Source organism: Lepidochelys kempii, chromosome 7 (genome assembly GCF_965140285.1).
Source record: "Lepidochelys kempii isolate rLepKem1 chromosome 7, rLepKem1.hap1, whole genome shotgun sequence".
Classification (NCBI taxonomy): Eukaryota; Metazoa; Chordata; order Testudines; family Cheloniidae; genus Lepidochelys; species Lepidochelys kempii.
In genome coordinates this window covers 50,033,411-50,058,455 of record NC_136386.1, presented here as the reverse complement: position 1 = coordinate 50,058,455, position 25,045 = coordinate 50,033,411, and the positions used below count along the sequence as shown (strand labels likewise).

Here is a 25,045-nt window from a genome sequence, read left to right as displayed (position 1 = left end):
TGAGTCAACAGTGTGCCCTTTTTGGAGGAGCACTGCCAGCAGATCGAGGGATGTGATCATTCCCCTCTATTCGGCATTGGTGAGGCCTCATCTGGAGTAGTGTCCAGTTTTGGGCCCCACACTACAAGAAGGATGTGGAAAAACTGGAAGAGTCCAGTGGAGGACAACAAAAATCATTAGGGGGCTGGAGCACATGACTTATGAGGAGAGGCTGAGGGAACTGAGATTATTTAGTCTGCAGAAGAGAAGAATGAGGTGGGATTTAATAGCTGCTTTCAACTACTTGAAAGGGGGTTCCAAAGAGGATGGATCTAGACCAGTGATACTCAAAGTGGTGGTTGGTGGACCGGTGCCAGTCCACGAGCCATCGGCTACCAGTCTGTGCGCATGTTGGAAAAAAAAATTGCCGATCCCACACATCAGATAGCTTGAGAAGCACTGATCTAGACTGTTCTCAGTGGTAACAGATGACAGAACAAGGAGTAATGGTCTCAAGTTGCAGTGGGGAAGGTTTAGGTTGGATATTAGGAAAAACTTTTTCACGAGGAGGTTGGTGAAGCACTGGAATGGGTTACCTAGGAAGGTGGTGGAATCTTCTTCCTGAGAGGTTTTTAAGGTCAGGCTTGACAAAGCCCTGGCTGGGATGATATAGAACAAGTGCTAGTAATAATAAGCGGGCTCAGATTTTCCTGGATGCGATAGCTGATGGATTCCTTCATAAAGTAGTTGCTGAACCAACAAGAGGGGATGCCATTTTAGATTTGGTTTTAGTGAGTAGCAAGGACCTCATAGAAGAAATGGTTGTAGGGAACAACATGCCATCATGCGCTAACTCAGTTCAAACTAAATGGAAGGATGAACAAAAATAGATCTCTGACTAAGGTTTTTGATTTCAAAAGGGCTAACTTTCAAAAATTAAGGAAATTAGTTAGGGAAGTGTATTGGACTGAAGAACTTGTGAATCTAAAGGCGGAAGAGGCCTGGAATTACTTCAAGTCAAAGTTGCAGAAACTATCAGAAGCCTGCATCCCAAGAAAGGGGAAAAAATTCATAGGCAGGAGTTATAGAACAGGATAGATGAGCAAGCATCTCAGAGAGGCGATTAAGAAAAAGCAGAAAGCCTACAAGGAGAGGAAGATGGGAGGGATCAGCAAGGAAAGTTACCTTATTGAGGCCAGAACATGTAGTGATAAAGTGAGAAAGGCCAAAAGCCATGTAGAGTTGAACCTTGCAAAGGGAATTAAAACCAATAGTAAAAGGTTCTATAGCCATATTTTGGAGTGGAGGTTAAGGATAACCTTGGCATGGCCCAATATCTAAACAAATACTTTGCCTCGGTCTTTAATGAGGCTAATGAGGAGCTTAGGGATAATGGTAGGATGACAAATGGGAACAAAGCTATGGAGGTAGACATTACCACATCCAAGGTAGAAGCCAAACTCGAACAGCTTAATGGGACTAAATCAGGGGGCCCAGATAATCTTCATCCAAGAATATTAAAGGAACTGGCACATGAAATTGCAAGCCCATTAGCAAGAATTTTTAATGAATCTGTAAACTCAGGGGTTGTACCGTATGACTGGAGAATTGCTAACATAGTTCCTATTTTTAAGAAAGGAAAAAAAAAAAGATCCAGGTAACTACAGGCCTGTTAGTTTGACATCTGTAGTATGCAAGGTCTTGGAAAAATTTTTGAAGGAGAAAGTAGTTAGGACATTGAGGTCAATGGTAATTGGGATAAAATACAACATGGTTTTACAAAAGATAGATCGTGCCAAACCAACCTGATTTCCTCCTTTGAGAAGAAAAGGAGTACTTGTGGCACCTTAGAGACTAACCAATTTATCTGAGCATAAGCTGTATCTCACGAAAGCTTATGCTCAAATAAATTGGTTAGTCTCTAAGGTGCCACAAGTACTCCTTTTCTTTTTGCGAATACAGACTAACACGGCTGTTACTCTGAAACCTGTCCTTTGAGAAGGTAACAGATTTTTTAGACAAAGGAAACGCAGTGGATCTAATTTACCTTGATTTCAGTAAGGCATTTGATACGGTTCCACCGGGGGAATTATTAGCTAAATTGGATCAATATGAAAATTGAAAGGTGGATAAGGAACTGATTAAAGGGGAGATTACAACTGGTCACACTGAAAAGTGAACTGTCAGGCTAGAGGGAGGTTACTAGTGGAGTTCCTCAGGGATCAGTTTTGGAATGAATCTTATTTAATCTTTTTATTACTGACCTTGGCACAAAAAGTGGGCGTGCGCTAATAAAGTTTGTGGATGATACAAAGCTGGGAGGTATTGCCAATACAGAGAAGGACCGGGATATCATACAGAAAGATCTGGATGACCTTATAAACTGGAGTAATAGTAATAGGATGAAATTTAATAATGAAAAGTGCAAGGTGATGTATTTAGGAATTAATAATTTTTGTTATAAGCTGGGGATGCATCGCTTGGAAGTAACAGAGTAGGAGAAGGACCTCGGATTATTGGTTGACCACAGGATGACTATGAGCCGCCAATGTGATATGGTCGTGAAAAAAGCTAATGCAGTCTTGGGATGCATCAGGCGAGGTATTTCCAGTAGAGATAAGGAGGTGTTAGTACAGTTATACAAGGCACTGGTGAGACCTCATCTGGAATACTGTATGCAGTTCTGGTCTCCCATGTTGAAGAAGGATTAATTCAAACTGGAACAGGTACAGAGAAGGGCTACTAGGATGATCCGAGGAATGGAAAACCTGTCTTATGAAAGGAGACTCAAAGAACTTGGCTTGTTTAGCCTAACCAAAAGAAGGCTGAGGGGAGATAGGATTGCTCTCTATAAATATATGAGACGGATAAATACCAGGGAGGGAGAGGAAGAATTTAAGCTCAGTACCAATGTGGACACAAGAACAAATGGATATAAACTGGCCGTCGGGAAGTTTAGACTTGAAATTAGACAAAGGTTTCTAACCCTCAGAGGACTGAAGCTCTGGAACAGCCTTCCAAGGGGAGCAGTGGGGACAAAAGACATATCTGGCTTCAAGACTAAGCTTGATAAGTTTATGGAGGAGATGGTATGATGGGATAGCCTAGTTTTGGCAATAAATTGATCTTTGACTATTAGCAGTAAATATGCCCAATTGCCTGTGATGGGATGTTAGATGGGGTGGGATCTGAGTTACTACAGAGAATTTTTTCCTGGGTGTCTGGCTGGTGAGTCTTGCCCACATGCTCAGGGTTTAGCGGATTGCCATATTTGGGGTCAGGAAGGAATTTTCCTCCAGGGCAGATTGGCAGAAGACCTGGGGGTCTTTTGCCTTCCTCTGCAGCGTGGGGCACGGGTCACTTGCTGGAGGATTCTCTGCACCTTGAAGTCTTTAAACCATGTTTTGAGGACTTCAATAGCTCAGACATAGGTTAGCGGTTTATTACAAGAGTGGGTGAGATTCTGTGGCCTGGGTTGTACAGTAGGTCAGACTTGGCAATCATGATGGTCCCTTCTGACCTTAAAGTCTATGATTCTATTTAGTTGCAGATTGGTCCTGCTTTGAGCAGGGGCAGGGACTAGATGACCTCCTGAGGTCCCTTCCAACCTTAATATTCTATATGTTCCCTATGTAGAGGCTCAGACTAACCAAATCACCCTGTCTCTATGTTAAGTTAAATAGCAATAGACTCAAGGAGCTCAATCTAAGAGGCAGATTTTCCAATCATTTAATGCTTCTCATGGCTCTTTGCTGACCCCTCTTCAATCTATCAACATTCTTCTTGAATTGTAGACACCAGAACTGGATACAAGATTCCAGGAGTGGTTGCACCAATGCCAAAACACAGCAGTAAAATAACCTCTCTACTCCTACTTAAGATTCATCTGTTTACACATCCCAGGATCATATTCTCTCTTTTGGCCACAGCATCACATAGTTCCCATTCAGCTGATTATCCACCCCCTCCCACCCCCAAAATCCTTTTCAGAGTCACTGCTTCCCAGGATAGAGTCCCCCACCTATAAATATGACTTACATTCTTTGTTTCTAGATATATGCACACAGCCAGGGCTTAAATTCAGCCAGAGCAGAGCTCTGGTAAATATTTTCAAACGCGCAGGGCTGAAGCTGTGAGCCTCGACACACCCCACAGAGCAGAAGTTTGAGCCCTGGCACACCTCAGGGGGCTGAAGTAGTCTCATTATGCATATAGGAAGCTGACACACAAAAAGACTAAAGTCACTTGCCCAAGGCCACACAGGCAGACTGGTGTAGAGCTGGGTAGACCCCAGATCTACCCGCTAGCAGGGTAGCATCTTAAGCAGTTTAGCTAGAGGCCTGGTGGATTCTCCAATCCAAGTCAGGACTGCATGTCTTTCCAAGAGCTGCTCTAGCATAAACAGATGTCATGGGTTTGATGGAGAAATCTGGGTGAGGTTCTTAGGCCTGTGCTCTGCTGGTCAGAGTAGGTAACAATGGTCCCTTTTGGCTTTAAAAGCTATTAATGAAACCACTGGATCATCTGTCCTCTCTAGCACACCTAACCAAAGTGCCCCACCTCAGTCCGTGCAAGTGCTGCTGGTGAGGACGTGCACCACCGACAGAACGAGTGTAGTGTGGACATGAACAACTGATTTCATTACTGTGGTGGCTGTAGGTCGACCTACTTGACTTAATGTTGCTTAGATATGCCACTGTTGTGTAGCACCAACACATGGTCAAGCTAACCTGCCCTCACCTGGCTTTAATCTACCTGTAATTCAGTGCTGAGTGAGGGCCAGGTCTATCAAGCCTTCAAGGGCCTCCTTCCCAGCCTCAGGAGCTGCCTGAGGAAAAGGGGATGGAGCTGGGCATCCTGACTCCCCTCAGGACCATTTCCAAGCTGGTGCAGAGTTTCAATTCCTGGAATGTCTGGTTGTCAGGCGCCTTCTACTTCGGGGTGAGTGCCTCAGTGCCGGCTAGAAAGCTTCAGCGCCGGGCCTTCTGCCACCAGGTCCCCCGCCCTGTAGCCAAACTCCTGTCCCAGACCTGCTCCCTGGCTCCATCCCCATGCTCCCAGTAGCTGCTCACCCTCCTCCATAGCCAGACTAGAGAGAGCAGCTACCCAGCACCTGACTAGCTCCCATCCTTCTCCAAAGAGAGCTGGTTTGTTCACCCCTTGATACCCTGCAGCATTTAACCTCCATGTGCCCCAGGCCTCCTCACATTTCTAGGTGACCCCTTTCCCTCCCTCCCTTCAGCCAAACTTCCCCACTGGTCATCTCCCCCTCACTGCCCCAGTGCTCCCATCGATCAGAGCTGCTGGAAGGAGGGGAAATTAGGGAGCCATCCAGGATTCAAGTCCAATGCTCTTGTGCCACCCCACTGCCAAGGGATCCATCGCCTCCACTCCACATTGGCAGCAGCAGGTGGGAGGGGCAGATGCTGGAAAGTCCCCCCACGCAGAGCTCCAGCTCCACTCAAGGGTGCCTGCCCACACTCTGGAGATGGAGCAACCAACACAACTCATGCCCTGCCCAGTGCTCTTCTCCATGCCTGCCTCTAGTGTAGCTAATGGCCACCTCAGCATTCATTGGGAACAGTGGCTGGTGTTCTATGGACTGTGGTGCTCCCCTTTCTCTACCACCACAGACAGCAGGGTGTAAGATACTAGGGCACAGCAGCTGCAATACTTCAATAGGCCCCACAGGACTTGGACTGGCTCACAGCTGAGGCCCACGAAATCCAGGTCCCTGCCTCCATCAGTGGCCTGCACCTGCTGGCTCAGAGGAATCTGCAAGAGTGTCTCAGCTACTTTCAAATTCTGTTTCCCAGTGGGAACCTGGCTCCCTGAATGCAATGGAAGGAACGAGACCTTCACTGAGAAGAGACAGCAGCAGCCATCTCAGGTTACAAGTCAGATGGCTCCATCGTGTACACCACATTTATTTAATAAAGGCACACGTTCTCAGGGACATACAGGAATCGGGCCGCCCACACTGCATGGGCTGGGTGCTGACACAAACCGCTGCTGATGCTGAAATCAGTGGAGTTACTGCTCTGCCTTTAATCCATTCATTTTGGTTTCCAGATAAGCCTGTACCAATATTGGATCTGTCCAGCCAGCTCTCTAACTAGCCATGCTCACTGGCCAATTCATTATAAACAGCACCATTTAAAGAGGGCTCCACTGAATCAGGGCAAGATCTGGAACAGAACCACATTGGATACCTGAGACAAAAGACTGAGCTTAAGGCCAATGAAGGGGAATAAAGCCCTCCCCTAGCAATCAGCAGCCCCATCATATTTCTTCCCCAGTAAGTGTAATGGGGCTGGTATTTTGTATTTAACACCCAAGCAGCAGCAGGGAGGGATCTGTTGCAGAGAAGCATTTGTAAACTCACCATATCATTTACAAAAATTGATTAAAAAATGTAAGTTCCAAACCAAAGTTTGCAGAGAATACCGAAAGTCACACAGGTGCCTGCCTCTTTAAGAGCCTGGTACAGAGACATGACGTTCTCTCGATTCTGGAAAATAAAGCCCTACAGAAGTGGCGAGCTGGGAAAGGCCACCTGCTCCGGGTGCTGCTGAGCTAGAAATGCTAAGATCACCCCTAACCCTCACCTCCTGCTGCCTCATTACAGACCCACCTCCTCCTCAAACCTGTGCATGCCAACAGTACAGTGCCGATCGCACGCCCACTGTATAGCAACAAATCACATACAGTTTTGCTCTATGGACAATCGGCAGGCCGGATATCTGCTGGGATGGCAAAGACAGCAACATAGAATGGTGGTCTGCCATGGATTCCGGCCTCATCCCTTCCAAAGCAGAGTCTCCTGCTAGGCTAGGCTAAGTCCCCAGCTGCCATGCCTGGGTGTGAGGTGTCAATGTGACTGGCCAAGGTGTCTCCCCTGGCTATCAGATTAAAAACCAGATTTGTGCCTGAGGCAGACCCCTCCTTTCAGGGGGGTTTGCACCAGGCATGCTCTGGCCCAAAGACTCTAGGTTAGGGAGAGGATTGCCATGCCACCCTACTAACAAGGACAGTTGGAGGTGAAACACCCAGCACGGGGAAATTGCCCATCCCTGTCCTGGAAATGCAGCCCTGGATGCTACAGGCTAACAGACACTGGATCCCCTTCCTCCATCTTCAGGTCTACGCTGCTCCTGAAACCAAGCTAGAGTTGTTTGTCCCCCAAGGGACCAGTCACCACCACAAACGCCAAAGCCTCAGAACAGGCCAGCAGGGTGAGGAAATTCATTGTTTATTCTGTGCCAACAGAGGCTCCTGGGGGAAACGTAAGGCCAGGCCCAAACAAGGCCAGCCCTCTGAAGAAAGAAGTGGTTCGGGACTATTTAGAAAAGCGGGACGAGCACAAGTCCATGGGGCCAGATGTGCTGCATCCGAGAGCGCTAAAGGAGTTGGCGGATGTGATTGCAGAGCCATTGGCCATTATCTCTGAAAACTCATGGCGATCGGGGGGAGGTCCTGGATGACCGGAAAAAGGCTAATGTAGTGCCTATCTTTAAAAAAGGGAAGAAGGAGGATCCTGGGAAATACAGGCCAGTCAGCCTCACCTCAGTCCCTGGAAAAATCATGGAACAGGTCCTCAAGGAATCAATTCTGAAGCACTTAGAGGACAGGAAAGTGATCAGGAACAGTCAGCATGGATTCACCAAGGGCAAGTCATGCCTGACTAATCTAATTGCCTTCTATGGCGAGATAACTGATTCTGCGGATGAGGGGAAAGCAGTGGACATGTTGTTGCTTGACTTTAGCAAAGCTTTTGACACTGTCTCCCACAGTATTCTTGCCAGTAAGTTAAAGAAGCATGGGCTGGATGAATGGACGATAAGGTGGATAGAAAGCTGGCTAGATTGCCGGGCTCAACAGGTAGTGATCAATGGCTCAATGTCTAGTTGGCAGCCGCTATCAAGTGGAGTGCTCCAAGGGTCGGTCCTCGGACCGGTTTTGTTCAGTATCTTCCTTAATGACCTGGAGGATGGTGTGGATTGCACCCTCAGCAAGTTTGCAGACGACACTAAACTGGGAGGAGTGGAAGATACGCTGGAGGGTAGGGATAGGATATAGAGGGACCTACACGAATTAGAGGATTGGGCCAAAAGAAATCTGATGAGGTTCAACAAGGACAAGTGCACAGTCCTGCACTTAGGATGGAAGAATCCCATGCACTGCTACAGACTAGGGACCAAATGGCTAGGCAGCAGTTCTGCAGAAAAGGACCTAGGGGTTACAGTGGATGAGAAGCTGGACATCAGTCAACAGTGTGCCCTTGTTGCCAAGAAGGCCAATGGCATTTTGGGATGTATAAGTAGGGGCATTGCCAGCAGATCGAGGGACGTGATCGTTCCCCTCTATTCAACATTGGTGAGGCCTCATCTGGAGTACTGTGTCCAGTTTTGGGCCCCACACTACAAGACGGATGTGGAAAAATTGGAAAGAGTCCAGCAGACGGCAACAAAAATGATTAGGGGACTGGAACACATGACTTATGAGGAGAGGCTGAGGGAACTGGGATTGTTTAGTCTGCGGAAGAGAAGAATGAGGGGGGACTTGATAGCTGCTTTTAACTACCTGAAAGGGGTTCCAAAGAGGATGGATCTAGACTGTTCTCAGTGGTAGCGGATGACAGAATGAGGAGTAATGGTCTCAAGTTGCAGAGGGGGAGGTTTAGGTTGGATATTAGGAAAGACTTTCACTAGGATGGTGGTGAAACACTGGAATGTGTTACCTAGGGAGGTCGTGGAATCTCCTTCCTTAGGTATTTTTAACTTCAGGCTTGACAAAGCCCTGGCTGGGATGATTTAGTTGGGGATTGGTCCTGCTTTGAGCAGGGGGTTGGACTAGATGACCTCCTGAGGTCCCTTCCAATCCTGATATTCTATGATTCTGTGAAATCAGCAGCCAGGAGATTTTTAAGTCTGCTTTGTCCCACACTTTATTGCATTGCCTAGGAGTGAGGCCGAGATGAGTCAAACCAGGCAGAGTTGAGGGGTCCACACACCCCACCCACTGGGAGTCCTGAGCTCTTGAGCACAAACCAGTGACCTTGCACGTCAGACAAAGGCAGGCAGGTTGCTCAGTGTCAGGAGCCCCATCTCCCAGGACAGCTGGCAGCACATGGCACATCCTGCCTTGCCATCCTCACAGTATAGTCAGCCTCGACTGGATCAACAGCAAACAACATGGGAGAGTTCTGATTGACACTGTGTGTTGGTCCCAGCACCTTGGTTCTGCAGAGACATAGATGAGCCCCAAGTCTTCTGCCCAAGCATGCCTAAGTGACCAGGAAAGCCTTTGGGTTTACTGAAGGAAGCTGTCCAGTTTCACCTGGCTCGTGCCAGAGGAGGAAGCTGCTGCAGTTGTGGATGCTGGCCTGGAGACGTTCCTCTTCCTGCTCTTTACAGCTAAGGGACGGATCTCCATTGGGTTTGTCTGAAGGGAAAACTGTCAGGGAAAACAAGTCTGAAAATGTGGAGCAGGACGATTTATTACCAGCTCCGGGCTAGGCTAACTTTTAAATCAGGACCATGTGGAAGGGTCTCAGACCTGCCCAGAGAACATGGCCACACAAGTGACAGTCCAAGAGCTGCCAATTATTCCATAGTAATCAGATGATTCAGATCCCCAATTCCTTGTGAATGACCTGATTCACATGTAGATCAAATACAGCCCCAGGACCTGTGCCCAGGTACATACAAGACCCACAGCAGCACAGTATCTGAGCCACAAGTTCCCAGATTTACAAGATCCTGATCAGTTTCCCTCAGGAGTTCCCATCAGCTGATCCGTCTCCCTTCCTCCTCCCCCAGTGCCTGAAGAACAGAGCTGTGTTGTGGATCTACACACCAGAACAGTGTCTTTAACCAGACATGTAGTAAGATATTCTGCTCTCCCACCTGAGCATATTGGGTGGGCAGTTTAACTTGGTGCATAGAAAACAGATTAAGTAAAATCAGCCTTTTCTGTGGGCAAAGTGCTCGCTTAAACAAGTTCCACCACATTCTCCCTTAAGAGTCCCCAGCCCATTCCCAAGCAAAGCCCATGCATTATTCACCCTAGCTACTCGCCCCAAATGAGTACTTCCTGCCTGCTTATTTCCACAGCGCAGATAGTGGGGAAGGATACGGGCTGTATGAACTTAGTTCTACCTCCTAAGCCATCGTACCCCATTCTCACCTAGAAGAGAAGAGAGGAGATATAACACCACGCAAGGTCTGCCTCTTCACTTGGGTGATGCTAGGTACTTCACCCAAGCTGGAAGCTTGCGAAGTACTGGAAGGGAGGGACAGTTACAGGCACCTTAAAATGTACAGAATGCTTTGGCCAAAGCAGACTAGCAACTAAGGTGTCCAACCCGAGACAATAAAGAAGCCAGAGCTTCAGGAAATGCTGAGCAACCACCCTCTCGAGATCAGGACCCTTTGAGGGTCTCCAAGTTGGCCGCCCAAAGTCACTTTTGAAGAACTTGGCCATATTCTGATGGAACCTCACACAATGGACAGAACCTCCTCTAAAAAAAAAAATAGGACGTTTAGTCAAGCCCAGTCACTGGGAAACGTGGGGTAGCTATACAAGCCGCCGAGAGCTAGAGCAATGAGGGTGGACAGGATCTCAGTGAAGGGCTATGGCCATCTGACTAGCTTCAGAGGAAGTGGCTGGTAGTGCATGTGGGAAGACAGAGGGCTCTAAAGGGAAGTCTCTAGCCACATTTCTCACATCCGCAAACCACAGGGAAAGCAAGAGTCTCGTTTTCATTCACTCCCACTTAGATCACTCAGGAGGCTAGAATGCCTATGACTGACCCTTGACAAGCCTCCACCACTGGAGGGCAGGGAGCAGCATCCTTGCTCTGATCCGCCAGAGCACATACTCACAGCTCCTGTGTTCTTGTGTGGCCCCAGCAGGCTGCCCATGGGTGGCTTCCGGGAAAGAACCGAGTTCCTGATGAACGCAGGAAAGAATTCTTCTAGAGGGTCATCCTCTGGCTCACCTACCCAGTTCTGTCCCAGGAAAGAGAAGAAAGGCAGCATGAGCAGCTTTACTCCCTGAATTTCATTTACAGAAACAGGTAGCACTGAATACCCCACCAGGCAACTTAGGAATGATTGCTCCTGTACCCCATGGCTTACCCTTTTAAGGTGGACCATGGAACTGCAGCTTCTCAGCTACTCAGTATCAATATCTGTGGTTTCTTGCTATTAAGAACAAAGCTTGGGAGCAAGTGTTTGTGTTTCATGTGGCTAGTAAGACCAGCTCTCTACAAAGTGTTTGCCCCCAGGATCCTCAGAGTTTAACACCACTGGTGTAACTGGCAATAGCAATAGCGTGTGCGCCAGGTGAGTGCACTGTAGAAATGCCCAGACACTATTGAGAATGGATGGCCTGAAAGCCTAGAATAGCCCTCGGACTTGGGCAGCTGTGTTAGAGCATTCGTCTGAACACTGTCTAGGCCAGTGGTTTTCAAACTTTTTTCCTCATGATCCAGCTAAAGAAAATTGTTGATGCCCATGACCCAACATAATTATATCTTTTAACTAGAGTTTTCATGAAATCATAATATTGCAATACATTCCACTTAACCCACTTTACATATTTAACACTAGCCTTAGTAAGCCTATGGTAAGGAGCGTGGGAGGTGGCGCAGGGTAGGGCAGAGGGTGGGGTGAGGGCTCTGTCTGGGAGTGAGGGCTCTAGCGTGGAGCTCGGGATGAGGGGTTCAGGATGTAGGAGGGGGCTCAGGGCTGGGGCAGAGGGTTAGGACATGGGGGGAGGGCTCTGGCTGGGGGTGTGGGCTTTGGGGTGGGGCCAGAGATGAGGAGTTCGGGGTGCAGCCTGCCCCAGGGCTGGGGCCAGAGGACTCCCCCCAGCCCTCTCCCCACTGGCAGCAGCTAGCTCCAGGGGAAGGGCCTCTGTCGCCCCCTGCTGGCAGGCAACACAGAGCTCCGGGGAAGGAGCCCCTCTCTCCTTGCTGGCAAGCAGCACGGAGTACCAAGCTCCGGGAGAAGGGCCTCTCTCCCCCCATGCAGGCAGGCAGCATGGAGCTCCAGGGGAAGAAGCCCATCTCTCCCCCTGCCAGCACAGAGCACCGGGGGAAGGCCTCTCTCTCCCTCTGCACGGAGTTCGATGGGAAGGGTCCTCTCTTTCCTGTCTGGCAGCAGCAAGCTCCAGGGCCGGGGGAGAGGTCCGCAGCAGCCCTGCAAGCCCCAACTTGCTCCTCTCCCCAGTTCCCACCCACTCCCTACCTCTTTCCTCTCCAGGTCCCTGCTGCCCCTTTAGAGCTGCTGCCTGGCAACGATAGTTATGATTTGAATCAGTGAGACAACCCAGTGCCGGGCATTCCGCGAATGTCGGGACCCGTACTTTGAAAAACAGTGGTCTAGGCGATGCACCCTGGAGCATGTATTGCAGTACTAAGATCAGAGCATGATGGTTATGCAGCCCAAGTGGAGGGATATTCTGGTCAATTTTTTAAGTCTATTACCAGATCGAGAAAAGCAGGGGGATCTAAGAGGCCAGCAACTGGTTACTTTACCTCCATTGTTTCCTTCAGAATTTTTTTTGCTACGTTTGTCACAGGAGGCCTGTAAGAAATCAGATCAGTGAGTTGGATATCTATCTGCTGTGGGTTCACTGCTTCAGAGGATTGCAGCTGCTAGCAGAGAGTTTTCAGGGGAGAGAAACTGATAGATGGAAGGCCAAACAAAGATTAATGTCTCTTAATGCAATGAATCAAATGGGTAGAGATCCTGATGCTCAGCAGAAACGTGAGCATCAGAGGGACTTAAGCTTAGTCCCCTTGGTCCCACCTAGGGCTGGAGAAAGGGGAGTACTCACGGCTTTTTATCCAGCTTGGGTTTTTTTGCAGGGGTTGTGATTGATTTGTGAGGCTGTTGCTCAGGCGTCTCAACATCAAAGGCGGTGTCCAGGTCGATCTTATCGCTATGGGCCGGGCGGTGGAGCTTTGGGCTCAGCAGTTCCACAGGAGCAGGGCTGCAAGGCCATTTCAGACATGTCAGCCATCAACATCAAATTACATACTGTCCACCAGACAGACAAGAGAAAGACTTTAATGCTCCAAGTTACGCTGTCTATCAGGAGCAGTGGTTGTAAATATTTGTATCTTGTCATGGTACCACAGCCCCTGCTCAGGATGGATATCCCATTGCACAAACACAGAAACTGAGGTCTCAGATGACGCAGCACAGATCTAACATTTGCTGCACCACAGAACTGCACGCCTTCATGTAAGCTTCTTCCCTTCAATTTCAGCAGGCTTCGCAGAATTCCTTTTTTTGTTATAATTTTGATAGATAATGTTTATTTTTATGCTTTTTAAAATTCTCAATTTAAATTTTCACAATTTCAGGAAATTATTGGGGTGGGGGGGTGTCAGACAATTTAATGACAACAGATGCAGAGATTCAAAAAGTTAAGGATTTGTAACCATTAAAACACAAAAACGGCCAACATCAAAATCCACAACAGCCTTACATCAATCACTAGTTCTCAAACAGCATTTTTCTTTGCCTAGCTGTAAATTATCATTACTGCTGATGGAAATATGTTGGTGTAGGTTTGTGTATGTACAGTGAAATAGATGTTCGTCGACATTTATTGATAAAAATCAAATCCTTCCAAGCCTAAACTGAAGGCACTTGGGTCAATATTATTATTTACACCCAAAGCCCTTTCCACCCAGAGGGCCTGAGCCCCGTTTGAGGAAACTGTACCCCATGCTCCTTATAGGAGTGCACCTCGAATGCTGCTGCTCAATCTAGATTACCCCATCTGCCATCCAGAGGTGGGGAAGTTACATTGTTTGGAAGGCACTGTAAGCTCAAGTGCGTTCCAGCATCATCACATCACATTCAAGCCTAATATGCAAGCTAGCCTGTTGGGAACTCCTATTCAGCACAGCCTTTCACCCCAGTGTTCTTAACTTGGATCCCCACGTTGATAAATCTCCTAACAAATCCAGAGTAGTTACAATGACACTTCTCTAGTGTTGGGTTATAACAACAGCCGCTAGGAGCAAAACTGGAGTTTCACTCAATCTACCCCTTCATTTTGTTCCCTCAGAGCTTTCCAAATCACACCTGAGTCCCTCTCTGAACACATGCTTCCGGATACCCGCAAACCCCTGTCTTCCCATCAGCTTAGCATAAGCGGGAGGGGATGAGAAAGATACAAAAACAAAGATAACGAAACCAAAATTCTTTGGAGATGGTTCTGCACATTCATACTTATAGGGACTGCACAGTCTCCTTCTAGTGGCGTCAGCTAGGGCTCTCCCACACCATCCCAACACACTGAGGGCAAGGCGGTAAAGGGGGCAGAGAGTCCTCACCACCTGCGTTCCTTCCACTGCAAAGCCAGAAACAGAACAAACAAGGACTCTGACAGAGAGGGGGAGGCAGGTGGGAAGGGTAAGCAGGCAGAGCCATCTCAAGGGATGCCGGTTACAAGTTAAGTTCATTTCTTCAAGTGGCTCTGCATATTGCCACCTATGGGACAGACTGAGGAGCACTGCTCAAACTCACCTGGAGATGGGAGCAGAGTCCTAACTGAACAGAGGACTGAAGCACCGCTTTATCAAATCCAGCATCTGCCCTAGAGACCAAGTCCAAACCATAGTGCATGGGTTACAGTGTGCACCGAAGTGCAGGTTGAAGCTTTGCAAATTTCAATGACTGGCACCTGCTTGTGACAAGTGAAGGAAATGTGATCACACTGAAGCAGGTACAGGAACTTTTGCTAGCATGTAACAGTCAGAAATACACTGTTTAATCAAGGGAGAGGCTGGGAAGAAACCATATAACCTAGGTGGTGTTTAGCATACGGCACAAACAATCTAGACGATTTATGACAATTTTTAGTTCTATCTAAATATTAGGAGAGCGCCCGTCTGGCACACAGAGTGTGTAGGATGATTCCCCCTTATTAGAGTGCAGTTGTGGGGGGGGTGTGGGGGGGCGCATGCGTGCGGGGAGGACAAATTACTTGTCTGACTGACAGGAAAATCAGACACACAATGTTGGTGAGATAATATCTATTGGACTGACTTCTGTTGGTGAGAGAGACAAGCTCATGCAGAGCTCTTCTCACCTGAAGACGAGTTCTGTATAAGCTTGAAAGCTTGTCTCTCTCATCAACAAAGTAGGTCTACAAAACATATTACCTCACCCAATTTGTCTCTAATATTGTAGCAGTGTTGGTGCTAGGATAACACTGCCTATGAAAATCAGACACCATTTCAGTAAGAACCTGGGATCAGGTCTGAGACCTACCTCGTCCTTATGAAAAGGAGTGAAAGGTAGATCAGCCACAAGGCCATTCAATTCACTCACTTTCCTAGCTGACTTGATGGCAATAACAAAAGCTCTTTTGATAGATAAATGCTAGAAAGAACACTCAGCCCAGGGTTCAAGGGGCATGGCCAACAGACAGTATACATTTAATATACTTTTCATAAACCTTTTGACCGAACAATGAACAAACAGCAATCCACTGCTAAAGTATGTTACACAGAAATGGCTGTCAAAGGGACTTTTAACAATGAGTTAGATAAGCCCCAGACTTTAAGTACATTAAGTATTCCAGAACACAAGGAATGAAAGCAGATACAGAGCAATCAGGTTTTCCCTTCTTCTGTGCTTAAAATCTGGTCCACTTTAAAAGCTAATAGCTCTAGTGGACTGTTTTCTACAGTTAATTAGCCTGCCCTGAACAGACAAAGAATGTGACTGCTCAAGAGTGAAGTCCAAGCAGCAATGCTGTCAAGTGAAGAGACGGTGGGTCTGGGTGAAAGATCTTGTCCTCCTGCTGAGACAGGAGGTCTGGAGACAGAGGAAGACACAGAAAGACCACCTTACGAGTTTCATGACATCCGTTTGTTACCTCCCCTGGTTCCTGATATTTCGGACGAAACATCCCTAATCATTAATTTGTCAAACCATTTTATCTTGTACTAGATTGGGATGTATCTGTACTAGCTGGAATATAAAATATCTAGTGCCTAGTACACTAGCAAAAGCTTTGCCAAGTTCAAGTACTGGACAGCAAACTTGTAACCATCTGCTTTAATACATGGCTTGACTTTGGTTCACAGCCTCTGGTTCAGGACTCAGATCTTGCATCAAGCTCAGTGTTCCAGGCTCTCTCTACTACACCCTCAAACTGTCAAATGTTTGATGCATCTGAAGTTCCTGTCAAAGATGGATCCAGTCCACCACTGAGCACATGCATTCTGACTGACCACCATTTGAGAGAGAGTACCATGTTCTGAGGCATGGAGATCCACATATGAAGTCTGTCCCAAGTTGGTCTGTAGAGTGGGACATTCAGTGCTGCATAGCTCTCATTCTCAGATGCACAAATGGAGTCGCATAAGTAGCGGCTACGATAAGACTAATGAGACCCCAAAATAATTTTACTCTGAGTAGGACCCTGTTCAATTTTTAATAGATTCTGGCTCATCTGAAGACATCTGTCCTCCAGTAGCAAGGCTCTCTGGTATGGAGCTTATGCAGGGAATCCTTCAAGTAGGGCATAGAATTGACTTTGGGTGGTTGAGAAGGAGCCCAAGGTCTGAAAGGAGACTGGTTGTCAAAGCAATATGGTGTAATAGGTCCTCATGCACACTAACTTTCAGTAGTTAACTGTCCAATCAAGACCTGCTAAATTGACAGCCGATCGCTCTCCCATCAATCCAGCATGATGTAGACACCGCAATAAGCTGACCTAAGGTACGCTGACTCCAGCTATGTTATTCACATAGCTGGAGTTGCATAACTTAGGTTGACTTAGCCCCGGAGTGTAGACTTGCCCTTAGGGTTAGGATGGGTATGGAAGTAGGAGCGCTCCTTGGAGGGCATCTGATATAACTTGTCAGCTTTCTTAGAAACAGGCTGACAAGCAGCAGGCAAGGTCCACGTGGATTTAGCTGGCTGTAGCAAACCATCTAAGATAGGTACTACTCCTTGAAGTCTACTCCTTAAAGAAGCATCCAAGGATATCAAACACCAGGTGAGAAGTCTCTTCCACAGCCACTGCAGGAAGATTTACAGCAGATACCATACAATCCATTAAACTGTGGAACTGTGTAACATCCTCAGGAGAGGAGGCTGAAGCCACCCCCACGTTCATCTGGTGATAAATCAGGTTCATAATCAGTTTCCAATTGCTACTACTCAAAGAAGGGAGCTACCTCTTCATCTTCCTCCTCAGACAGCATTTCCAGCCTCACCATCTGTAGTGTCAGTCCGAGGACCTTTGGATTCCCAGATCCTTTGCAGAAGAAAAAATTACCTCTGCCTACACAGAAGATAATAAAATTCCTGAGGTAGCTCCCAATAAGGCGATGGGCCACAGGACAGCCAGTTCCCCCAGCAACTAGGGTTCAGGAACATGCCTGCAGGAGGTGAACTATAGGGTGGTATGAACTGAGCCACAGGTCTCTGCATTCTTCCTCTACTTCCTTCCTGGTAAAGATCCAGGTCTGTAACAGACACAGAATGCACCAGGGATAACTGCAGATCTGGAGAAGAGTATGGAGATCCAGTTCTTTGTGGGGACCCTATAAAGGCCCTAGGAGGAGGAAGCATAAGGTGTTCACAGGAAGAACCAGCAGCACACTCTGATCTCTTCTTCCTATCAGAAGACTGAAGCTACGGGGTGGAACAGGTCTTTGCTTTGGAACTGTAGTGGTCTTGGGAGAATCAGATGGATCCGAAAGTTTGATGCACAGTAACCATTTTGTCCCTATGCCTCTTTTCCTTCGGTGATGGGACAGACAGAAATGAAAGCATCAATGACTCCGATTCTGACACACCAATCAAATCCATCTTCCTGGATCTGGAAGTGGAATTCGGAACTGACCCTGGACCTGCAGCAGGAGTGGCAGCCATGGGGATCAGGTATCTACGAGGCACCAGGTACAGCACCAGTGAGGGTGGCCAAACTGTCTCTTTAACTCTCTTCCAGAACTGGGGCAGTTGGATCTGACCATGTGGTCTTCGGTATGGACACGCATAGCTTCGGAGGCTTGACTGAGGGAGCTGCAGGAACCCAATCTGACCCCGACAGTCTGAGGTCTCTTGGAAACCTTCGATCGCTGGGAGCCACTAGAAGCGAGAGGAGCCGAAACCGGTTTCTTAGACACTGGATCTGAGGAGTGATGGGATCCAAAGGGTCTAACATCAAGAGCTTCCTTGACAAGGAGGCGCTAAAAACAAGTCTCCCTGTCCTTGAGGGCTCTGGGAGCAAAGGTCTGACAAGTCGAACACCCAGAAGGCGAGCACCCTTCTCCCAGGGACCACATGTAATCGTCAGATGCTGGGAAGCCAGCTGGGCAGGAAATGCACCTCCTAAATCCCAGCCTCCTCTGCTTCTTTGAGTCCACCAGACTTGTGAAACACACTCACTATAGTGCAAAGCTCTCTAAAAGAGAATGACTCAGGCTCCAAAGAGCCAGGCCAGGTTCATGTCCATCCAGACACAGAGTTGGAAGGAAGTGAGGTGGTGAGGGCGCTCCACCCCATCCAGTCTTGCTGTCAGGATGTCAGTGACACAGAGGACGGGCAGGACACAGGAGAGCTCTAGATGACCCTGCTAGAAGAAGGTTCCATGGCCAGGCATCACAGGCAGTGCAGTACGGAATGTGAATGTGCAGAGCCACTTGAAGGTTGCCTAACAAAGGTTAAGCTACCACAATACCTGCCCTACTTCACCCTTAGCTACTGCTTTCTGTTGCATCCCACACCCCAGCTTTCTGTTCCGATTTAAGCGGAAGGTTCTTTGGAGCCAAGATCTAATCCCTATCCTTGTCTGTAGAGCACACAGTATGCCTCTATGTGCACTACACTGATTCCTAGGGAATGTATCCATCTAACCTTTCGAAGACTAGTCGGCTGAGCGTTTCACTGGTTACAGATGGCACCTTCAGGGTCTCCTGCAGGATTCCAATCTTCTTCTTCAAACTCTGGGGAAAAAAAGCAAAAGAAAACAATAAAAACAAAACAAAAGAACAGAGCACATATGAGGAAATGGGAAGCCTGTGCCAGAGAGAGTTTGCATCCTCCTGCCCATAATACTCAGGAAAGCACACAGGCTGCAACACAGGGGACAGACAGAGTCTCAAACAGGATCAGGACAGAGGCAACAGAATAGGGATGGACAATGAGCTAGGTGTCTAGCTAGAGCTGGCACGAGTCCTGACTCTGCAACTGTAGGCCATGGATTGCTGCCAGCTATTGTAGGCTGGAGGATTGGAGGATCTCACCATTATCTCCTTGTCTGAGTTACTCAGATCCTTCTGGGTGCTTTTTAACTCCTCCTTCATCTTCTCCAACTCCAAGAATGTTTTTTGCAGCTGCAGAGTAAGAACAGTTCAACAGTGCAATCTTAGGCGAAGATCGCAACCACATATCAGGTATACAACAAGCACAAGCTATCTTTTCCAGTCAGCTTTCAGGCCCTACTGTTTGAGAATTGACCTCCCCGTAGTGGAGATGCAGGGCAGCCACTCTAGGTCAGTGCTTCTCAAGCTATCTGATGTGGGAGACCAGCAATTTTTTTTTCCCCAATGTGTGCGCACACTGGCAGCCGATGGCTCGCAGACCGGTCCCGGTCCACGGACCACCACTTTGAGTAGCACTGCTCTAAATCACCTAAATCAGTGTTTTTCAAAGTACGGATTGCGAAATGTCAGGCCCTGCTGATTTAAATTATAAAGATCGTTGCCCGCAGCAGCTCTAAAGGGCCTTGCAGCAGGGAAGGATAAACAAAAAAAGATCTGTGACTAGGGTTATTGATTTCAAAAGGGCTAACTTTCAAAAATTAAGGAAATTAGTTGGGGAAGTGGATTGGACTTAAGAACTTGTGGATCTAAAGGCAGAGGAGGCCTGGAATTACTTCAAATCAAAGCTGCAGAAGCTATCAGAAGCCTGCATCCCAAGAAAGGGGAAAAAATTCATAGGCAGGAGTTGTAGACCAAGCTGGATGAGAAGCATTGAGACAGGTGATTAAGAAAAAGCAGAAAGCCTACAAGGAGTGGAAGATGGGAGGAATCAGCAAGGAAAGCTACCTTATTGAGGCCAGAACATGTGGGGATAAAGTGAGACAGGCCAAAAGTCAAGTACAGTTAGACCTTGCAAAGGGAATTAAAACCAATAGTAAAAGGTTTTATAGCCACATAAATAAGAAAAAAAAGAAAGAAGAAGGGACCGCTAAACACTGAGGATGGAGTGGAGGTTAAGGATAACCTTGGCATGGCCCAATATCTAACCAAATACTGTGTCTCAATCTTTAATGAGGCTAATGAGGAGCTTAGGGATAATGGTAGGACGACAAATGGGAATGAAGCTATGAGGTAGACATTACCACATCCGAGGTAGAAGCCAAACTTGAACAGCTTAATGGGACTAAATCAGGGGGCCCAGATAATCTTCATCCAAGAATATTAAAGGAACTGGCACATGAAATTGCAAGCCCATTAGCAAGAATTTTTTAAATGAATCTGTAAACTCAGGGGTTGTACCGTATGACTGGAGAATTGCTAACATAGTTCCTATTTTTAAGAAAGTTAAAAAAAATGATCCGGGTAACTACAGGCCTGTTAGTTTGACATCTGTAGTATGCAAGGTCTTGGAAAATTTTTTGAAGGAGAAAGTAGTTAACGACATTGAGGTCAATGGTAATTGGGATAAAATACAGCATGGTTTTACAAAAGAGAGATCGTGCCAAACCAACCTGATCTCCTCCTTTGAGGAGGAAACAGATTTTTTTAGACAAAGGAAACGCAGTGGATCTAATTTACCTTGATTTCAGTGCGGCATTTGGTACGGTTCCACATGGGAAATTAGCAGCTAAATTGGATCAATATGAAAATTGAAAGGTGGATAAGGAACTGATTAAAGGGGAGATTACAACTGGTCCTACTGAAAAGCGAACTGTCAGGCTGGAGGGAGGTTACTAGTGGAGTTCCTCAGGGATCAGTTTTGGGATGAATCTTATTTAATCTTTTTATTACTGACGTTGGCACAAAAAGTGGGCGTGCGCTAATAAAGTTTGTGGATGATACAAAGCTGGGAGGTATTGCCAATACAGAGAAGGACTGTGACATCATACAGAAGATCTGGATCACGTTGTAAACTGGAGTAATAGTAACAGGATGAAATTTAATAATGAAAAGTGCAAGGTGATGCATTTAGGAATTAATAATTTTTGTTATAAGCTGGGGATGCATCGCTTGGAAGTAACAGAGTAGGAGAAGGACCTCGGATTATTGGTTGACCACAGGATGACTATGAGCCGCCAATGTGATAGGGCCGTGAAAAAAGCTAATGCGGTCTTGGGATGCATCAGGCGAGGTATTTCCAGTAGAGATAAGGAGGTGTTAGTACAGTTATACAAGGCACTGGTGAGACCTCATCTGGAATACTGTGTGCAGTTCTGGTCTCCCATGTTGAAGAATTCAAATTCAAACTGGAACAGGTACAGAGAAGGGCTACTAGGATGATCCGAGGAATGGAAAACCTGTCTTATGAAAGGAGACTCAAAGAACTTGGCTTGTTTAGCCTAACCAAAAGAAGGCTGAGGGGAGATAGGATTGCTCTCTATACATATATCAGACGGATAAATACCAGGGAGGGAGAGGAATTATTTAAGCTCAGTACCAATGTGGACACAAGAACAAATGGATATAAACTGGCCATCGGGAAGTTTAGACTTGAAATTAGACAAAGGTTTCTAACCCTCAGAGGACTGAAGTTCTGGAACAGCCTTCCAAGGGGAGCTAACTGCTGCTGGCGGGGAGTCCTCTGGCCCCAGCCCTCAGGCAGCCTACCTGCACCCCAAACTCCTCATCCCTGGCCCCACCCTAGAGCCCGCACTCCCAGCCAGAGCCCTCACACCCCTGCATCCCAACCCTCTGCCCCAGCCCTGAGCCCCCTCCCGTACCCTGAACTCCTCATCCCCAGCTCCACGCTAGAGCCCTCACTCCCAGACAGAGCCCTCACCCCACCCTCTGCCGTACCCTGGGCCACTTCCTACACTCCTTACCATAGGCTTACTAAGGCTAGTGTCTAGTGTTAGTTATGTAAAGTGGGTTAAGCCGGAAGGTATTGCAATATTATGATTTTATGAAAACTAGTTAAAAGATATTATGTTGAGTCATGAGCATCAACAATTTTCTTCACCTGGGTTGCAAGGAAAAAGTTTGAAAAGTACTGGCCTAGACTACTGGCTTACTCCTGGGTAAGCAAGCCACCCCTATTCATTCCCTCAAGTCCTCTGCAGAGGGAATCCCATGGTGGTTTATCTCAGACCCAGCCTCCAGCAGAGAAGTTTCACAGGTGATTTCCTGAGCTTTCAGGCCCAGTGGTGACAGCTTTTCTGTGGTTTAACACATGGTGGCAGCAGCTGCACTTTGGTTCAATAATTTGAGTTTCTACAGGATTTCATAGAATCCTAGAATATCAGGGTTGGAAGGGACCTCAGGAGGTCATCTAGTCCAACCCCCTGCTCAAAGCAGGACCAATCCCCAATTTTTGCCCAGATCCCTAAATGGCCCCCTCAAGGATTGAACTCACAACCCTGGGTTTAGCAGGCCAATATTCAAACCACTGAGCTATCCCTCCCTCTGATTTGAGAGGCATCAGATCAAAGGGAATCAGGACTGCCACCTTGCAGGATGGTGATGATGTGGCCTCACCACTCCCACAGGGACAGCAGCTTTGCTGCATCAGCGTTAGAACACAAACATGCCAGTCACTGCAACTTCACTAATTCAATTAGTACTGGGGCTAACTTAGTGCTACCCAAAAGGAGTTCAGGAAAACAATTCTGTTCTAGGACCTTAGACTATGACATTATGGGACTTCAGTCGTACTGTGACTATACTGCCTGGCTACTCCTAGGCAAGGGCAGCCTGTATTCATCGCCTGCCACTCAAAATCACAATACATCTGCTCTGCTGACATTGGAGGGCCGAGAGATTCGTATTTGGCAATGCACTCCCCACTGTGCCTCATCATCAGTCAGGTACAAGTTTCAAGTCGCAACTCAATCCTACCTTCAGTCTGGGTCAGCAGCCACAGACCTCAATCAAATTATCAAGGAATGCCACTGGCCAGGCCAGGACCTGCCAGATCATCGGGGCTGGGAAGGCCATGGCTGCTTGGATACTCAACAGCACATTACCAATGTCACTTCAGCCCCCAAGAACACCTTGCAAAGGCACCTGTTTCAGACAGTGAGCTATATAGGGCAGGGATGGTAGCTTGCTGCAGGGCACAAATGCCTTATACACAAGAGGGCAGAACATTCCATCAGGGGTTAATTATAGCATTTGTTCTGTTACAAGCACTGGACTTGTAAAGAATAAAGAGATTTACTTGGGTTCTTTAACAGCTTAGGATAACAGATTGACCACTCAGTGGGGCTCTTCAAACACGTGCTCCAAGCACAAGGAAGCACCAGCTGAATTTTTCAGTTTACCAAGCAGTGGCTAGAGTAACTGATACAGCTGGTTGGACAGAAGCAGCGCTTACTGTGAGTGCAAGGCAGAGGCCATGGCTGGACACCTACAGAACAGAGATCACCCAGACACTTTTGATGTGCAACTCCCTGCACTTTCCTTACCTTATTATTGGAAGAAGACAGCTCCTTTTTCAGCTTCTCAGTCATCTCACTAGATGCCTTCCGAGCTTCTTTCAGATTTTCATATTCCCTGGAAAGAGCCCAAACTACAATCACTCTGGGCTTTTGAGATAGAGTTGTTAACTGTAGTCAGTGATCACATGCTGCCTGCAGATACCTGATTCACAGCTCCACGGCTGGTAGGTGCAAGGCTGGTATACAAGAGTCCCCACTGGGGAGAAGCCAACGCTGGATAAACCAATGCTAAACTGCAGCGTGGCAACCACCAGCACAGCACTGGGCTGGTAAGAGAACAGGCTTAGATAGAGACTGCGCTCAAGTGACTGGAAGGGGCAAAAGTGAAAGTCCCTGACTGCAAAATGGAAAGGGACTGTGACCTGGGGGACAATGCAGCCTCCCTGCTGAAGGAGCACACGTAGCACTGGTTAAGAAGTGAAGTTCAGAGGCACTTAGGGATATTTGCTATGCAAGCTCATTACCAATTACAATGCAGGTGCAATCATTCTGAGTGGCAGTGCCATATAAAATCATGATCACCGAGTTGCCATCAGATTGGAGCAGGCAAAGATGTGGTTTAACACCATGTGAGCAGAAGGATCTCTGTGTAGGAGCTAGAGCCAGCGCAGATAAGTATGGCAAAAACTTGTGAGCTGAACAATTGGAGCCACAGCAGCACTGCTATCAAGTACTATGTGCCGCATGAATGAGACATTCAGGGATTGTGCCACCATCCCCAGGAGTAGGGCAATGGTTTGTTCACTCAACTGCCATCCAATAATCAACACCTAGCTGCACTGACACAGCTCTGAAAGCTGTTCCTGTAGTAATGCCTCTGTCCACAGTATCAGTGGAAGTATTCTGAGTGGCAGCCTCCAATCTAAGTAGCCTTGATTCTGTCAGTCAAAGCCCAGTGTAGTAACAAACAGGCAGTCACGGCAGCTAAACCATTGTACTTTTCCCCAGTACCCTGCAGGGGGAGCTCTACCTATACACATATCAAAGAGATGGAACAAACAAGTCTACTGCCAAGTTTTCAGCACCTACTTTTTCAGTGAGATGCAGTAGACTGCAAGCTGTTCCACTGCTGCCTGCCCTATTCCCATGTCACGGATCATCTCCTCCACTTCCGGGCGCTGGCTCTGCAGGAGCATCTCAATCCTGAAACAGACACGTCCTGTCAGGTTCCCACACAGCCATGAAGAGTGGAGCTGGGAAAGGAGTTGGAGTGCTGGGTCGTTACCTGGGCCACTAGTGTGCTGATCCCCCTGGGCAATTCACATCAATATCAACGTGCCTTGGTTACCCCACCTGTAAGCCAAGCTCCCAGTGCTAGGGATGAAAAGCTCTAGCTGAGTGCCAAATATTATTTAGGAAGCAAATAACTGCCCAGAGGTGC

The 25,045-nt window shown here is 47.4% G+C and overlaps 1 protein-coding gene across 11 annotated transcripts in view; it reads right to left on the bottom strand.

Moving 5' to 3' along the window:
• Positions 1-25,045, bottom strand: part of TRAIP (TRAF interacting protein) — a 61,805-nt gene that overhangs the window by 13,957 nt on the left and 22,803 nt on the right. For 5 of the 11 annotated variants that reach the window (XM_078853745.1, XM_078853746.1, XM_073352628.1 and 2 more), the window contains 7 exons: positions 24,694-24,807; positions 23,632-23,719; positions 19,271-19,360; positions 18,882-18,970; positions 12,826-12,981; positions 12,524-12,572; positions 10,866-10,991 (listed from right to left, as the gene is read on the bottom strand). In XM_078853745.1, the coding sequence (XP_078709871.1) occupies positions 10,866-10,991; positions 12,524-12,572; positions 12,826-12,981; positions 18,882-18,970; positions 19,271-19,360; positions 23,632-23,719; positions 24,694-24,807 (712 nt within the window). Of the gene's footprint in view, positions 1-9,318; positions 9,436-10,116; positions 10,168-10,865; positions 10,992-12,523; positions 12,573-12,825; positions 12,982-18,881; positions 18,971-19,270; positions 19,361-23,631; positions 23,720-24,693; positions 24,808-25,045 lie in introns of those variants that run through there. The other 6 variants (XR_013636061.1, XM_073352629.2, XM_073352630.1 and 3 more) reach the window with 4 other exon arrangements.